General features: G+C 52.8%; 6 protein-coding genes across 6 annotated transcripts; 3 read left to right on the top strand and 3 right to left on the bottom strand.

Annotated features, from left to right (window-relative positions):
- Positions 1–654: 654 nt before the first annotated feature.
- On the bottom strand, positions 655–4,023 carry COCSADRAFT_167374 (uncharacterized protein; the record flags this gene model as incomplete). Its single annotated transcript, XM_007697613.1, has 5 exons — positions 655–2,102; positions 2,155–2,332; positions 2,385–2,642; positions 2,698–3,252; positions 3,325–4,023. The coding sequence occupies 5 exons, from the start codon at positions 4,021–4,023 to the stop codon at positions 655–657; spliced, it is 3,138 nt and encodes a 1,045-aa protein (XP_007695803.1).
- A 1,599-nt stretch (positions 4,024–5,622) lies between these two features.
- Positions 5,623–8,702, top strand: COCSADRAFT_268864 (uncharacterized protein). The gene is made up of 2 exons (XM_007697612.1): positions 5,623–6,065; positions 6,125–8,702. Exons 1-2 carry the CDS (start codon positions 5,819–5,821, stop codon positions 8,569–8,571), a joined length of 2,694 nt encoding a protein of 897 aa, XP_007695802.1. The 5' UTR covers positions 5,623–5,818; the 3' UTR covers positions 8,572–8,702.
- A 7-nt stretch (positions 8,703–8,709) lies between these two features.
- COCSADRAFT_78886 (uncharacterized protein) lies at positions 8,710–9,322 on the bottom strand (the record flags this gene model as incomplete). The annotated part of the gene is made up of 2 exons (XM_007697611.1): positions 8,710–9,041; positions 9,196–9,322. The coding sequence occupies 2 exons, from the start codon at positions 9,320–9,322 to the stop codon at positions 8,710–8,712; spliced, it is 459 nt and encodes a 152-aa protein (XP_007695801.1).
- A 578-nt stretch (positions 9,323–9,900) lies between these two features.
- Positions 9,901–11,556, top strand: COCSADRAFT_268848 (uncharacterized protein). Its single transcript, XM_007697610.1, has one exon. The coding sequence runs from the start codon at positions 10,021–10,023 to the stop codon at positions 11,419–11,421; it is 1,401 nt and encodes a 466-aa protein (XP_007695800.1). The 5' UTR covers positions 9,901–10,020; the 3' UTR covers positions 11,422–11,556.
- A 134-nt stretch (positions 11,557–11,690) lies between these two features.
- On the bottom strand, positions 11,691–12,914 carry COCSADRAFT_81280 (uncharacterized protein; the record flags this gene model as incomplete). Its single annotated transcript, XM_007697609.1, has 1 exon — positions 11,691–12,914. One exon carries the CDS (start codon positions 12,912–12,914, stop codon positions 11,691–11,693), a length of 1,224 nt encoding a protein of 407 aa, XP_007695799.1.
- An 850-nt stretch (positions 12,915–13,764) lies between these two features.
- Positions 13,765–14,969, top strand: COCSADRAFT_108196 (uncharacterized protein). Its single transcript, XM_007697608.1, has 3 exons — positions 13,765–13,858; positions 13,907–14,302; positions 14,355–14,969. The coding sequence occupies exons 1-3, from the start codon at positions 13,843–13,845 to the stop codon at positions 14,537–14,539; spliced, it is 597 nt and encodes a 198-aa protein (XP_007695798.1). The 5' UTR covers positions 13,765–13,842; the 3' UTR covers positions 14,540–14,969.
- Positions 14,970–15,339: the final 370 nt, after the last annotated feature.

The raw sequence follows: 15,339 nt of genomic DNA, 5'->3' as shown, positions 1-15,339 counted from the left end.
CCATCCTCCCTATCCCCTACCTTCCTCTTCTCACCATCTGCTCTCTACCAGACCGGACAATAAAAAAGAGAAGAAAAAAAAAACAGAGAAAAGAAAAAGTTGGTGTATCATATATCAAAACCCGCTAACACATCGGGAAAACTTCTTCCTTCCCGACTCTTCTTCCCCCCCCTATTCTCTTCCTCCATCCCCTCCTCTCCTACATTTTCTCTCTCTCTCTCAATGACATGCTCATAAAATTGTTCCCGTTAAAAAAACACAACACACAAGATAAACAAACAAAGAAAGAGATTACCTTTCCTGCATCTCTCTCCCTCCTCCCTGCCCACACTCTCTTTCTTCGCCCAATTGTAAATATTCTCGAAAAGGCATGAGAGGAAAAAAAACAGACAACAGGCTCGTATGTTGCTCCTGGATCGGATTGGGAAAAAAAGAGCCCCCAGTCGCGTGAGTGTGTATCAAAATCACCCCGGACAAAAAACTCCCAACCCATGCCCCCCGTCTGGAAAACGAAAAAGGTAATTTAAACCCCCCACCCCTATTGTATAAAAAACTCCCAAATGCAAGAGCAGTAATGTATAGCACAAATGGTTGGACCCTGCCCACACCCTTTTCTCTCTATGTTGGACTAGAGGAAAGGAAAGAAGAAGAAGATCATCGTTGACAGAAAAGTTCAATCTCGCCGAGCCCGCCACCGGGGTTGAGATTACATTGCTGCTCTTTCCAGTTTTCAAATGCCTCTTGAACATCGTCGTCACATTGTATGCTGACATAGGTGTTGTCGCTGTCCAGATATTTTAGCTTAACCTGACCGGATCCAAGAGACACTGATGTCGACCTCTGAAGTTTAGCGTCGATGCGATCTTTGAGCGATTGGTAGCTGATGTTGGTGCTGACGACCAGAACCATTGAGCTGCCTGCCGAAGGACAATGGACCTTGACTTTGAGTTGAGTCGGTATGCTTGGATCCTGGCCAAGTGGCGGCGACATGTTTCGAGAATCCATCGAAGCTGGCGTCAGGGTACCTTGGCTGCGCTCAAAAGATGATGCAGGCGTCATGGTCCGGTTCACAGAAGTAAAACTTGGATCACGGCGCATGGCACCATTGTGGAACTCGGGGGTCTGATTTGCCAATTCTGAGGCGGTCCGTTGCTGAATAAGGCGGTCACGTTGAATGGCAGGTGATTGAGCCGCCGCTCGTGGTGGTGCTTGATTGGGCGAGTTGCTGGCGCTGCGGTTGACAATGGCCGCGTTGTAAGCATAGTGCGTGGGAAAGGGCGGTACTTCGGGTACTGGTTGCTGGGGTGCTCGTCGTGGTTGGCCTTGGAGATGGGAGTTGATATCAGGGCTACTAGCCGCGCGCATCCGTCCTTGGGCTGCAATGGTGGCGTTGGCGGGTAGTGATGGGCGTTGAGCACGGGCTGACTGGTGTGCATTGTTCTCACCACGAGATCCGTGGCGTGATTGCGCGGGGGCAGTATGTCGATTGTTCTCTTCATGTGAATAACCATTTGGTGCTGCTTGCCGGGGAAAAGGGAAAGTGCCGTTATTTGATGATTGGCTGGTTCGTGCATTGGAGTGTGTTGACATTGGGGTTTGCAATGGCGTCTCTGCTGTTGGAGAAAAGTAAGATTCTTGATTGGCGGCATTCTGTATCTGCTGAGTACGCAGTGTTAGTGGTGGTTGGCCGTTGTAGCCCAGAGGGAAACGTGGAGGTGGTACTCGGGAGTCTCCGTCATTTATTGGAGGGCCGCTTTCGCCGGTTGTGGAACGTGACCGCAGGGAGGGAGTGGAGGAATCTTGTCTTACACCGTATGGATTGCGTAGATAGCCAGTCGCGGGATCAATGTCATCGTCGCCTTCATCGTCATCGTCTTCTTGGTAGGGGTTCTCCAGAACTTGGTCGCGCATGTACGCAAATTGGGTATCCGAGGGTTTGGAGTGTGTCGTACTGGCACTGGTCCGGGCCTGGTCCTTCCATATGCGTCTTTGGGTGTCGACTTGCAGGGCCCATTTCTTCATTGTCTCTTCGGAGGTGAACTTGATAATGAAATTTTCAATGCCGGGATCGCCTTTCCAGAAGATTTGACAGGTATATGAACCTACAAGTATGAGCCAGGCCTACATGGAATGAGGATGTGGTAGTAGTCTTACCTGGTTTTTGGAGCGATATTGTCTCTGTAACATTTTGCATGAAAATGCGGCCTTTGAGCTGCAGTTTTGGCTTTCCGTCCTTTGTGACCAGAGATCGTGTAGACATTTTGTTCTTTGGCTTGTTGACGTTGATCTCTTTGCAGCAGAGTAGAATCATTTCAAAGAGGTAGATTTTGTACTGGGCATGTTAGCTGACTACTTGTGGGAGTGAAACAAAAGGAACCACCTACTTCTCGTTCCTCGTTCTTCGAGCTCATGCTCTCTCCTTTCAAAACTGTGTACTGGCCGTGCAAAAGAAGGTCACCAAAACCTTCTATGCGATGACCCTTCCAGTCTTCCACAAGCATCTTGAGTTCCTCGACGGCTTCGACACGCTCCTCGCGGGCAATTGCATCGTTCGTACCTGCAAGTACGGAAGAGGCAGCTTCGATACCTTTTGATATGTCTTCTCGCCGACCTTCATCTAGATCGCCTTTGTCTCGGAGTTGCTGCGCCGCTGCGTTAGTAAAAGGGGATTTGAGTAGGCAGGGCCCGAGATCATACCTGGAGAAGAAGCGGGTACTTGGTAAGTCGCTGAAATGGTTTGAGCAAAAAGGATGCGAGCAGAGTAGGCGATTCAACCATTTGCCGCATCTCTGATGGTCCTCCAGTCTCCTTGAGCTTGTCGAACTCGCGCATAGCCGTTGCCTCGCATTTTCTTTGGTTTGCAATATACGGCTCGTAAACTTTGAATGCGTCCTTGTACAAAACAAAGAGGTTTCCCCAGTTTTGCTCCTCGGCGGGCTGTGCGTTCGTCTGCTCGACACGGATGAGGAAACGGCGCTGGAAATCGAGGAGAGCGTTTAGGTTGAGGAAAATGTCGTGGACCAAATCTCCGCTAATGACACCCTTTTCTTCCACAAGCTTCTTGAATTCTTGTAGTAGTTCCAGATGCTGCACATAGGTGCGTTCTGTCTTGACCAGCTCGTCGATGATGTGCTCGCGTTGGGTGCGCTTGGTGACGACGCCATCTGCATCCTCGCCGGATTCGGCAGTAACGCCAGAAATCTTGCCTTGGGCTACAAGTTCGTCCAAGACTCGGTTGACTACGTTGATGACCTGCAGAGGAAAAAAATCCGAGTTAGTGGTGGGGAATGGGACGTAGATGCGAGTGTAGACAGATGTGCTTACCTTGACAAAGCCAGTTGTGTCGTCACCGTAAAGATCGCCAAGAATGAAGCAGCTCTCCTGGGGGATTCCAAGGTCGGCGACGCAGCTTTGGATAAATTTGTAGCAGGCCATTTTCTCGTTCTTCTTGAGACTCTTTTCATCCTGCTTGGAGTTTGGGATGGTGAGCAGGGTGCGGGGCCCGAGGGCGTTGTAGAGCTCCATGAGCGGGTAGCCGCGGCGAAAGGTCCTCCAGAGCAGGGTGACGGGATCAGCATCGTCGTCGGCCTTGTCCTCCTCCTCGGCCATCCAGCTGTCGAAGCCGGGGATGCCGCGCAGGCGCATCTGCAGCGTCAGGCATCGTTGGAACAGCGAGGTGTCCTTGTCGGCGCGCTTGTTGAGGACGTTTTCCGAGGCTTCGACAGGACCGCCGTTGACGGGCGTGGACGAGGTCGAGGGGGGGAAGGTTGAGGGGGGCCCAAAGAGGGTCGAGGTGGAGGTGGCCTGGGTGCTCTGAGTGTCGCGCGCACTGCTGTGCGAGTAGGTCGAGTAGGTGCTCTGGAAGCTCTGGTGCGACATGAGGGCAGGCGGCCCGGTCGAGGTCATCCGGGCGTGTGCTGTCTGCGTGGTTGGCGACGGCGACGGTGGTGGTGGAGGATGGGAGACGGTATAGGTGGTATGGGCTCTCACCAGACCCGAGTGAAACGATAGTCCGCCCTCCATACTGCTTTCATGGATCTCCTTGCACCAGGCGCTAGGCTCCCTAGGCGGTCAGGGTCGCTGCCAGCTAAACCTCACACGGGGCGGCCAAGGGCTAGGGGGGTCGTGCGGCCGACGGCCAGCATGCAAAATGGCGGCTCTTGGGCACAGGGCTGCAGCTCCGGCTTTTACGGGAGTCTGCAGGTGACGGGGTGGCAATGGGGAGGGGGGAGTGGATGTGCGAGCGCGTGTGAATGTTACAGAGAGGAGAAGAGAAGAGAAGAGGAGGAGGAGAAGGCATGTGTGTGTCTGGGAAAGGCCTCGAGGATGCCGCCTGTGTGGCATGCCCGCCCGCCGCTCAAAGGGGGCGCGTTGGCTGTTTCACCCGGGCCGGCAGAACGACACGTGACGTGCATGTCGATACATTGCGTCTGCCATGTCGTGGTAGTGTATGTGTGTGATGGGTGGATGGGTGGGTAGAGTACATGGCACATACAGAGCCCGCCGTGTAAGCAGGCGTATGGGTATGACAGGAGTCGTCGGTTGGGCATTGCCCACCCATTGCCCACAGGGCGAGCCGCCGTGAGTCAGGCGGGCGGGCGTGGCAGAGGGTGCTTCATCACCATGTGTGCCGTGGAAATGAGTGGATCGACGAGGCGCCGCCCTTCCCTTGCGACGACAGGCCCCCGTCTGTGAGCGCTGTTCTGCCGGCAGAAGGGGGTGTGCCTTGGGCCGCCACCCACCGCCTTATTACATACTTTACATATCACTTTACTACTATACTTACTCTCCAAGTATATGCACTCTGCCGCACTCGCTGACCACGATGACGATGCCCTCGCCGTCGTCTCGTCTATGCACAGCGCGTTCCATAGCCGACTCTAGACTACATACAGTACTAGTACACAGCACTTGCACCCCTTTCTTCTTCACCATCACCGGCCAACAGTACCTTGCAATCGAGTTCGGCACCGGCACATCTTCTCCGAATGACACTGCACGCTGTTCTTCTTCTTCTCCTTGTCCCTCTTCTTTCATTTCCTCAGACACATACTACTATCCCATTATTAAAATAATATCCTTATCCTTCTGCCGTGCTTGTCCCGACGTCAGACTGCTCAATGCCTCTCCCTCTCCCTCTCCCTCTCCCTGCTCCCCCCCCCCCCACTAACCACATCCCCAATTCCCCACGCTCCCGCTCGCACTCCCACCATGGCCGCCAGGCGCAGATAAGGCTGGCCGCAAGCTTCTAGTGCTGCTCCATGGCCCTGATTCTAGCGTGGGCGTGCATCTGATGTCTCACAGCCGAGCCATGTCGCCGCACCATCCGGATACCGCATGCGCCTAGGCCCAAGGCTAGCCGCAGATCAAGAGTGAATGCGGTTCTGTGCACGGCCGCCCTGATGGTTGCCGCAACAAACGACATGTGCCTGTCGAGGCGCGGCTGAGCACCGTTGACGCTTCAACGCGACCTTCAACTCTGCATCCGCCATCCATCTACTATCCGTGACATGTAGCCTTTCTGCCATTCATCCTCGCATCCTCCTCGCTTTAGTCATCTCGCCACCCGCCCCATCTCGCTACCATCACAAAGCCCGCCAGGCAACACTGCGCCCCAGCACCTGCAGCCCCCTCAACCCGCATGCCTGAACAGAACCTCATCTGCCTGCCCTCCGAACACATCCATCCATATCCACATACATACTCGTGCACAGCCTCTTGCCCATCACCCATACCATCGCCTACCCACTAGCCCGAGCCCGTACCCGTCTCCACTCGCCCAACCCACACGTCACCCGCCGCTCGCGCGCGCACCACAATGGCAGGCCCTCTGGCCAACGCCAACGTCCAATTTTCCGGCCCACCCTACATGCATCCTTTCCGTCCCGCCTCCTCCATGAGCGCCAACCGTTTCGACGAGGGTTACTCGGAAGATACCAGGAGCCAGAATGAGGGCGACATGGTTATGCAGACCGACCTGAGGCTCGGCGAGTCCCATCGCAATCCCGACCTGCCCTTCAGCCTGCCTGACTGGGTTCTGGCTCTGAGCGAAAATGAGCGTAGTGGTAAGTCTGTCACTGTGACTGTGCAGTTCACCCAAATCAATGCTAACATTCTATTCTAGAGTTCGCCTACGCCATCTTGCGCTCGCTACGCACCTCGTCCATAGCCGGCATCGTCGAGAAGCTGAACCCCCTTCTCCATCTCGATCCCGTCATACACCTACCGCCTGAAATCACCTTCCAGATCCTCTCCTACCTCAGCCCAGAAACTCTGCTGCGCGCATCCACATTGTCACGCGCATGGAGGGAACGCGTGCTTGACAGTCCTCTCTGGAAACTACTCTTCAGGCTCGAGGGCTGGAACTCAAACTTCTCCCAGGTGCGTGCGTTTGAAGAGTCGCAAAGGCAGAAGCGCGCGGATTTCAAGGAAAAGGAGCGCAAGACACGACATAGAGCAGCCGAAGATACCGATTACGGAAAGCCGTTCCATAAGAAGCGCGTGCGGAATCAACAGCTTTTCGGCGACGGCACTCTGCCAGACAACGGAGCACAAAATGCAGTCGACTCCTCTGCTGGTCGCCCTACCGGAAACGCATGGGGCGAGCAGCATGGTGCAGTCGAGGCCGACGACAGTCCTGTCAAATCGGAGGACAAGATGGAAGGCCTGTCGTTCCACGGCACCTCGCCTCTCGCCTCGCCTACCAATGCACTACGCCGGGAAAGGCGCCAAGGCCTACCCTCCGAAGACACCACATCCTCGACAACTTCAGCAGTCTCCAATGGCCCCCCAATACATCCATCGCTTCTTCTTCCTGGCCTAGAAGCTAAGATCAACTGGCAATTTCTATACAAGCAAAAGAGGCGATTGGAAGACAACTGGAGCGCTGGCCGATTTACAAACTTTCAACTCCCACACCCTAACCACCCAGAAGAAGCCCATACTGAATGTGTTTATACCATTCAGTATTCGGGCAAGTATCTTGTAAGTGGGAGTCGAGACAAAACCATCAGAGTCTGGAACCTGGATACTCTGCGCCTAGTGCACCCACCGCTTATTGGCCACTCGGCTTCAGTTCTCTGTTTACAGTTTGACGAGCGACCCGATCAAGACATTATAGTGTCTGGTGGCAGTGATTGCAGAGTCATTCTGTGGCGGTTTTCAACTGGACGCATCATCAAGGAAATTGAAAAGGCTCACTCAGAGTCAGTCCTGAATCTCAGGTTCGATGACCGCTACCTGGTTACTTGCTCAAAAGACAAGACCATCAAAGTCTGGAATCGCAAGGAAATGATGCCCACCGATGACACCTATCCTTCATCAACCATGAAATCCGCCGCCAAATTTCCATCATATATAATCAACATGCAGGATTACGTCGCTCAGCAGCATCTGCACCTTAAGCCTCTTGCCCCTTATAGTCTCATCATGACCTTAGAAGGCCACGGTGCAGCAGTGAATGCCATTCAGATTCTCGATGGACAAATTGTCTCTGCATCCGGCGATAGAAGCGTCAAATGCTGGGATGTCCGGACCGGTGCGTGCACACGAACCTTTTCTGGCCATACAAAGGGAATTGCTTGCGTCCAGTTTGATGGGCGACGCATCGTCAGTGGAAGTTCGGATGAGAGCGTGCGTATATTTGATCGTGCTACCGGCGCCGAGGTCGCCTGCTTGAACGGCCACAGTAATCTTGTGCGCACCGTACAAGCCCAGTTCGGAGACTTACCTGGCAACGAGGAAGAACTAGAAGCTGAGGCTCGTACTGTGGATCGAAACTACTTCGCTGCGCAAGCTAGCGGCATGCTGTCTGAACAAAACCTCAGTAGAGCGGAGCGACGCGCTCGCAATGCTGGGTCACGCGACCCAACCAAAGTCTTTGCCTACGGGGCCAAATTACCTCCAGGTGGTGGAGGCAGCAAATGGGCGCGCATAGTATCTGGATCTTATGATGAGACTGTGATTATTTGGAAGAGAGGGCCTGATGGAGCTTGGGAAAAGTCTCAGACATTGCTTCAAAACGACGCAGTTCGAGCCGCGGGCGGCCGACCTAGGAGGCCTGTCGTTCAACCTGCAGCCAACGCAAATGCTGCGGGACAACATAATAATCAGCAACCCAATGCCGCCCAACAAAACAATTTCCAGACGCTGGCACAGCAGGCTCAGGCACAAGCCCAAGCAGCTCAGACTCTGGCACAACAAGCACATGCTCTTCATGCAGCCTCACAAGCTATGCATGGCCCAATTGGCAACAACATCGCTGTGGGTAACATCACAGCCGGGTCTGCCATAGCGCCCAACCAGCCAGTCAATCATGCAGCAGTCGGACAGCAAGGTCCAGCAAATGCGCAACCGCATCATCACCACCATCACCATCACCATCACCACGCTCCACACCCACTGGCTGCGCCCCTCAACACAAACGGGACAAACTCGCGAGTGTTCAAACTCCAATTTGACGCACGTAGAATCATCTGCTGCAGTCAAGACCCCACGATTGTAGGCTGGGACTTTGCCAACGGCGACAAAGACATCACCCTTGCCAGCCAATTCTTCGGCGACTCATACTAAACCTTTCCGGCGTTTTTATTATTTTTATGTAGAATGAAATGATCATGACGTTTCAACTCTCTTTCCCACCAACCACACATACACCCACATGTCTTTCTTCCTCATCCAGTTCAGTGCAACATCCTCTCCTCCCCCCCTTTACGTATCAAACCACTCCAACGCGTCTTCCTTGCCAAACACCGCCCGATACACTCGATCCCCATCCTCTTTCACCATCTCCTCCGTATGTATACTATGTAAACTGTACACCCGCTCCTCTGCACTACTTCCGTCTGTGCCTTCTTTTGCCGCCCCGAAGATGCGTATGTGGATGTATCCGTCGTCCAGTGCGGGCAGCTTGACTTTGCCAAAGAGATGGATGCCGTAGGCGGATGTGGCGGCGCGGACGGTTTCTAGGTCCGAGACGGAGAAGGAAGTTAGTTGGGTGTCGGAGAGGTGGTGGACTCTGGTGAAGTATTCGGGTTCGTGTTCTGTGGGTGGTGTGTGATGTTAGATTGTTATGTTTTTTGAACGAAGAGGTGATTTGTGAGTATGTTGTTATATTTTTCTTCTTGGAGGAATGATTGATTGGATAAGATGGTTTTAGGGGGATTTTTTGAGGAAAATAAAAAGAGGAGGTTTTACTATCATGATCATGACGCAACTTGACGAGTTCCGCTTTTACTTCTTCAAGGATGGAGGAGAAAGCGTCGATGGAGGCTTGATGCGGGGCGTGGGGTTCGGAGAGGTGCACAGTATCTTCAGTTGCCATTGTTGACTTTTTGTTTCTGCTCTACTGGGTTCAAGGTTGAAAAAAAATCTTTGGTGTGATTTGGTTAAGGGAATTGGTAGGAAGAAGATTAGATATCAAAGGTGTTTTGGGGTACCATTGAATCAAGTATGTATAGCAAGAGAGGGGGCGGTACGTAGATTGCCAAGAACGGCCCTGAAACTCGGGTCTGGTTGCGTAAACCTGCTTTCTCACGTTGCTTCCAACATTGTAAGCTGGCGTGAAGATCAATGAGGTGTAAAGTGGGGATTTCGTGTATGGAATTTAGGGCCTGGACCCTGCAGCACATTGAATGACTAGCAAAGCTCAGGTGCAATGCGTACAGTCCTTTCCCCGCACTCCGTCCCCCGCTTAACGCCTTTGACGCGAAATCATCTCGAATACAAAGTACTGGCACGTGATAGAATAAATAATTTGTTGGGATTGCTAGCTTCCTAGACCAATGTGACTCGTTAAGGTAATATTGACATCTGGCTATCCAAAAGAGGGGTCAAAGGGCGTGCTCTAGCGCTTTCCGGTGGTAAACTGTATGTTACCGTTGAAGCAATGTTCAAAGATTCCCGCAATATGTTCATTTAAAGGAAAAGGTATCGCTTCATAATAGCCGGGCATGGTTTAATACAGTCCCTCTCCTCGTAACACAGAAGCAAAAATGAAATAAAGTTATTACTACCTACGCAATGGCTACCACAACCACAACTACAAGCTTCGAAGACCACATCGAATTAACGCCCATACGACCGCCAAACACAACCACTCTCAAACCCCCTCTAACAAAACCCTCGCTCCACCCTCCCATATCCTTCACCCAAACCCCCGATGAAGCCCCTGAACACGCAGCATACTCCGTATCCGCCATCCCGGACGGCGGTTACGGCTGGATCATCGTGCTAGGATGCTCCATAACAACCTTCTGCCACAACGGCATCATAAACTGCTGGGGCGTCCTCCAAGCCGCCCTCCTCAACTCAACCCTTCAAACCGTGCCTCCTTCGACTCTCGCCTACGTCGGCTCCCTCGGTCTCGCGGGCGGCGCTCTCTACGGCCTGCTCGCCATACGCCTGATGCGGCACGTCGGCTGCCAAACCACCATTCTACTCGGCATAACTCTCATGTCGCTGAGCCTTATCGGCGCCAGTTTCTGTACCAAGAATCTAGCGGGCTTGTTCGGCACATATGGGGTTGTTGGGGGCGTGGGCATGGCTATGGTGTATGCCGTTGCTAACACGCTGCCTGTACAGTACTTTAGCGCGCGCCTGGGGCTCGCCAATGGGCTTATCAAGCTGGGCGGTGGGATAGGTGGATGTGTCATGGCGCTTGCGTTGGAGGCGCTGTACAGACGTGTGGGGATTGCGTGGACGTTTCGTATCCAGGGTTTGCTTACGCTGGCTTTGGGATTACCGGCGGCAGGCATGCTCAAGGATCGAGTACCGTTGCGGAATGTGCCGTTTGTGGATGTGAGCATGTTTCGGAGCGGTACGTTTATCGCTACGTTTGTTGCGAGTGCTATTGGTGTTTTTGCGCTCTTTGTCCCGAATTACTATCTACCGCTGTTTGCGCAGTCGATTGGCCTTAGTCCTACGACGGGTGCGGGCTTGGTCTCTGCTTTTAACGCTTGCAGTGCTATTGGCCGTTTTATTGCTGGGCCGTTGTGCGATAAGTTGGGGCCGCTCAACATGTTTGTCATTACTATGGCACTAAATGCCGCGAGCATGCTGGCTATCTGGCCTGTCTCGAGTACCTTGGGTCCCCTCGTCTTGTTCGCCATTATAAACGGAGTCGCCAATGGTGCTTACTTTACCACTCAGCCCACTGTCGTCGCTGGCATCTTTGGTCCTGGCCGCGCGGCCGTTGCCATGAGCATGTCTGTGACAGGCTGGACGGGCGGTTATCTCATGGGTGCACCCATTACTGGTTATCTTTTACAAGCCGCAGGTGGGGGAAAGGATAATGCCGCGGGTCAGAGTATTGATGTTTACCGCCCAGCTATCTTCTATGCTGGCGGTACGGCAACAGTATCTGCACTGTGTGTCCTCTTTGCAAGGCTCGCGGTATCAAGGCAATTCAAGAAAAAAGTGTAATCACTATGGAAGGGCTAGAAAATAGAAGTCAGATTTCTGGTCACTTCGTGTATCAGTTTAATGCTTTGATATGATCCAGTAGAAAGTATTCCATTCTTGCAGCACTTCACTTAGTGGGATCATATGCATTGTCTGGGAACAGAATGGTATGATTAATTTTCAAGCTTATAGAGAGGGGTATCGTCACGTTTTAGTTAAGCAGAGAAATACAAAAAGCCCCATTTACAAAACAGAGCATGTCCAAGAAAAGAGAAACGAAAAGGAAATCTTTACCGGAGCACAATGTCCTTCTTGACTGGGCTCCGTCGAGTCCACGCGTCCTCGTGTATCCTTGCCACAGCCACCCGCTCAGCATGCTCACCCACCCACTTAATCAGCATAACATTGAGCATTTTCCAAGGTCCAGCTTCAAACTGCTCGGCCGCAAAATCATCGACCTCCTTGTCCCACAGGAAATGGTCCTCAGCCCAGATGGGGGTACCAGGCGGATGCATGGTATTGAGACCAGCAGGTTTGCGGTTCTCAGGACACGGTTTGCGCCATAGATTGCGCGAGAGCATGATGAACTCGTAGGGCCCTGTGGACGATGGTTGGGAAATGGAAGATTCGTAGTCCATAATTACACCGCAGTGCTGGTCGTCTTCGTTGATGAGGTGCGAACAGGGAATTTGCTTGCCCTCGTGGTCGAGCTGCTCTGCGCTAAAGCCATCCGCGGAGATTGTCGATGCGGTGAAGCGCAAAGTGTTGGAATTCGTCTTGTGATCTGAGCCCCGTGGAGCGTGAAAATAAGGTGGGTATTTGATACGGAGCGAGCTGCTGCCCTTTTCGCGTCGTACGGTATACTGTGCGGATTCGGGTCCAATGTGGTAGTTCAAGACTTCGGAGCGAAACCACTCGCCCTCGCCACGCGGCGTCTTGTAGACGTCTGGACAGGTCGTAGGGTCAAAGGGGAAATTCACTGGGCCACTGAATGCAGACCAACTCCAGCTTGGTTCGCCCGTATCTTTTCGAGTCAAGTGACCTGCAGGGCACCATAATAATGAGAAATCGAATACAGCCTCGGGCAAGCCGTGAATAAATTGGCCACCGCAGTTTTTGGACAAGGCTTTGGATGCCTTTGTGAATTCTTTCGATGGATACGCTTGGTTTGGCGAGATGATGTTACAGACAAGCTGATTGTACTTTCGGAAGCCATGAAACCAATTTTCTACCTCGCTAAAGTCAATGTCCTGTGACTTGTTGCTGGCCATGCTGGTGCTTGATGAGGAGCGGAGTCTGCTGACTATTTCGCGTACTGAACCACGGCGACCGGAAGTGCTTGAGCGTGGCGAGCGAGATTCGTCGCTGTTACTTCGTGTTGGTTCTGGCGCCAGAAAACCGTTTGCTGTTGTTGGGCTCATGCTTTTTTGTGGCGATGTTGAACGCCGCGAGAGTGGGCGACAGATCCAGGCTGGCGATAATCTGTTCAAGGTAGAGGGGTTATCGGTTGACATGATGAGCAGCGACATAGAGTGAGCCGGGAAATTTATTAAAAGGGATATTCAATATTGTATAATTGTCGTCAAGGTTGGACTTTGGCCAAGGCGGTGAGTGTGTGCAATGAGAACGAATGTTTTTGGCGACGAACAGGTTGGGCGTTGAAAGGCGAACAGCGGCTGTCGCGCCTTTTTGTGAATCCAGCTCACTTATCAATGTTGCCGCTGTGAAAAGGCTGCGCCCCTTTCGGCATGTTACGATGATGCGTTTGGAGGGGGTAAGTATGTGTGACGCTGCGGGCACTAGGAGTAGGAGGCTGTGCATGATCTGGATCACCGGGCTCCACTGTGCCCCAGTTATCTGCACCGACTTGACACCAGCCGCTCCCAATCATGCAGTCTCGACCTGTCCTGACTGTGGTGCAGGGCCAAGGTTTGCTTGTCGATCATAAGCTTTCGTCAGCTCTTGCAACCCGACTGTCAAGATGGTGATGCCCATCTGATTGCTTGGACATGAGCTCAAAGCTAGGATTGTGCTAGGAAACGTTGAATTAAGATGCCCACAGAAACGATACTACTCATGCGCAGATTGTCCGCCAGGGGCTCACCATCACTCGCCACCCAATCTCCCTGTTGCTCCGGGGACATGGAGACATGGCGCCACTCGGACTGGAAAGCGGCCATTGAACAGTACAGCTGTTTCGTCCAGTGTCAGAAAGTACCAATGGAAAGAGGCGACGTCAAGCCAAGAATCGCCTATGGCATGCGCCACATGTACTGCGCCACACACGAGCCACACACGAGCCACAGCGGGGTCGCCTCTTCCCCATGTTCGCGTTAAAGGCAGCCGCCGTGACGCGTAGTTTTGCACAGCTCCATAAGCCGAACTGGCGAGCGCATCGGCCAGAATCTCCATATACCCACCGCAATTGGAACCATCGCCACCATGTCTGGCTACGAGGGTAAGTCTGCTCGTCCGGAAACTCAGTCGGTAGAATAACCAGAGGCAGTCGAGCACAATATATCCACCAAGGATGACAAGCCGCAGCAGCCTCGCCGCCGGCCAGACCTCTCCACCTTCTTTTCGCAGCTCGAGCTTGTAGACACATCCGATCCACGGTCCCACACAAACCCCAATGCTCTCCCCCAGCCCGAGAATATGGCAGCGGCATTCCGCTTGCTTGCGAATGCTTTCGAGATAATGCGCGGACGACCGGCGGACGAGGTCAACGCAGAGGGAGACTTGTTGGCTAGTATGATTGAGATCCTGCGCGAGAATGCCGATGATCCGCCCACTGAACTCAAGGGCGTACCCGACAGCTTCCTGGACGAATTGGAAAGGGTGCCCAAGGAGAAACTAAACCCTTCCGACACATGTCCAATATGTGTCAACCCTTTCCTCGAAGGTAGGCTGCATATCACATCAGGAAGGAGCACAGTTGACCAAGACATGCATAGACAAATATCCACTTGTGGTTCAGCTTCCATGTCACGACGATCACCGCTTTGATCTCGACTGCATAGGCCCGTGGCTCAAGCTGAACTCTACGTGCCCTCTTGATCGCAAAGAATTGTTGAAGAAAAAGCAGCCCCCTCCGCCGCCCGCTGATGACGAGGAGGATTATGACGACATGTATGCCTGAGATGGTCACCATACAGATTGCATTGCATCGGAGTTAGGCATTCGCCGCAGATAGTGAATACGACTGCTGACAAAATCGATAACGGGTACGCCTACGGACTCCGTCAGCATCTGCGCCTACAGAAGATACACTGGCTATCTCCCAACGGTTGGGAGAGTATAGCAGTCATGCGCAACCCTTTCCCACTTGTCCATCTGCGAATGATGATGTGAGACTTTGTTTGTTATCCATGCTTACTACCCAGCTCGATTATGCGTGGCTTTCATTCGTTTCTTGCATCGTCTCCTTAGCTCTTCCCAAAGAGCTACATGGCTTTTACGAGTTCCTTACTTTCATCCATGACTATAATCACTGTGCCAGCGCGGGTTTGATAAGACTCAGCGCTGTACCCGAGGAATCGGCAATCATCACATGAAAAATTACCCAGCGGGGCTACCTGTATACATATGCATATGCCCATGTTTCGGTCGGGCTATAAACGTAAACCTGCTTACGTCCGGAATCTCAAAACCAGGCGTTCGGGCATCGTTGTCCCACGTAAAGCGGGCCACGTGCTTCTTTGTGGCAACGGGAATCAAAAATTGGGTCGAACGCCTTCTTCAACGCCGAAAATCGAATTGCGCACTTTGATCCTCCACATACCCTCCGCCTTTGGTCGGTAACGAACGATTTTAGTCCCATTCCGCCCTAGTCACCCATACATGCAGATACCGGGGTGGCGAGGATAACGCATCAATTTTGGCGCTAGCGTTTCTACAGAGAATCCTTAGGTTACGCTCGCCGTAATAGTCCGTCTTCAG

The sequence above is a fragment of the Bipolaris sorokiniana genome (assembly GCF_000338995.1).
Source record: "Bipolaris sorokiniana ND90Pr unplaced genomic scaffold COCSAscaffold_2, whole genome shotgun sequence".
Classification (NCBI taxonomy): domain Eukaryota; kingdom Fungi; phylum Ascomycota; class Dothideomycetes; order Pleosporales; family Pleosporaceae; genus Bipolaris; species Bipolaris sorokiniana.
Note: the sequence above shows the minus strand (reverse complement) of the source record. Positions and strands in the feature narration are given on the sequence as shown.

What these genes read in the sequence shown, in the direction of transcription:
- COCSADRAFT_108196 (XM_007697608.1), top strand. An exon ending in TGTCAACCCTTTCCTCGAAG is followed by an intron (nt 14,303 to 14,354) that starts GTAGGCTGCATA and finishes AGACATGCATAG; the next exon opens with ACAAATATCCACTTGTGGTT.
- COCSADRAFT_268848 (XM_007697610.1), top strand. Translation starts at nt 10,021, where the DNA reads ATGGCTACCACAACCACAACTACAAGCTTCGAAGACCACATCGAATTA.
- COCSADRAFT_268864 (XM_007697612.1), top strand. Translation starts at nt 5,819, where the DNA reads ATGGCAGGCCCTCTGGCCAACGCCAACGTCCAATTTTCCGGCCCACCC. An exon ending in GAGCGAAAATGAGCGTAGTG is followed by an intron (nt 6,066 to 6,124) that starts GTAAGTCTGTCA and finishes ATTCTATTCTAG; the next exon opens with AGTTCGCCTACGCCATCTTG.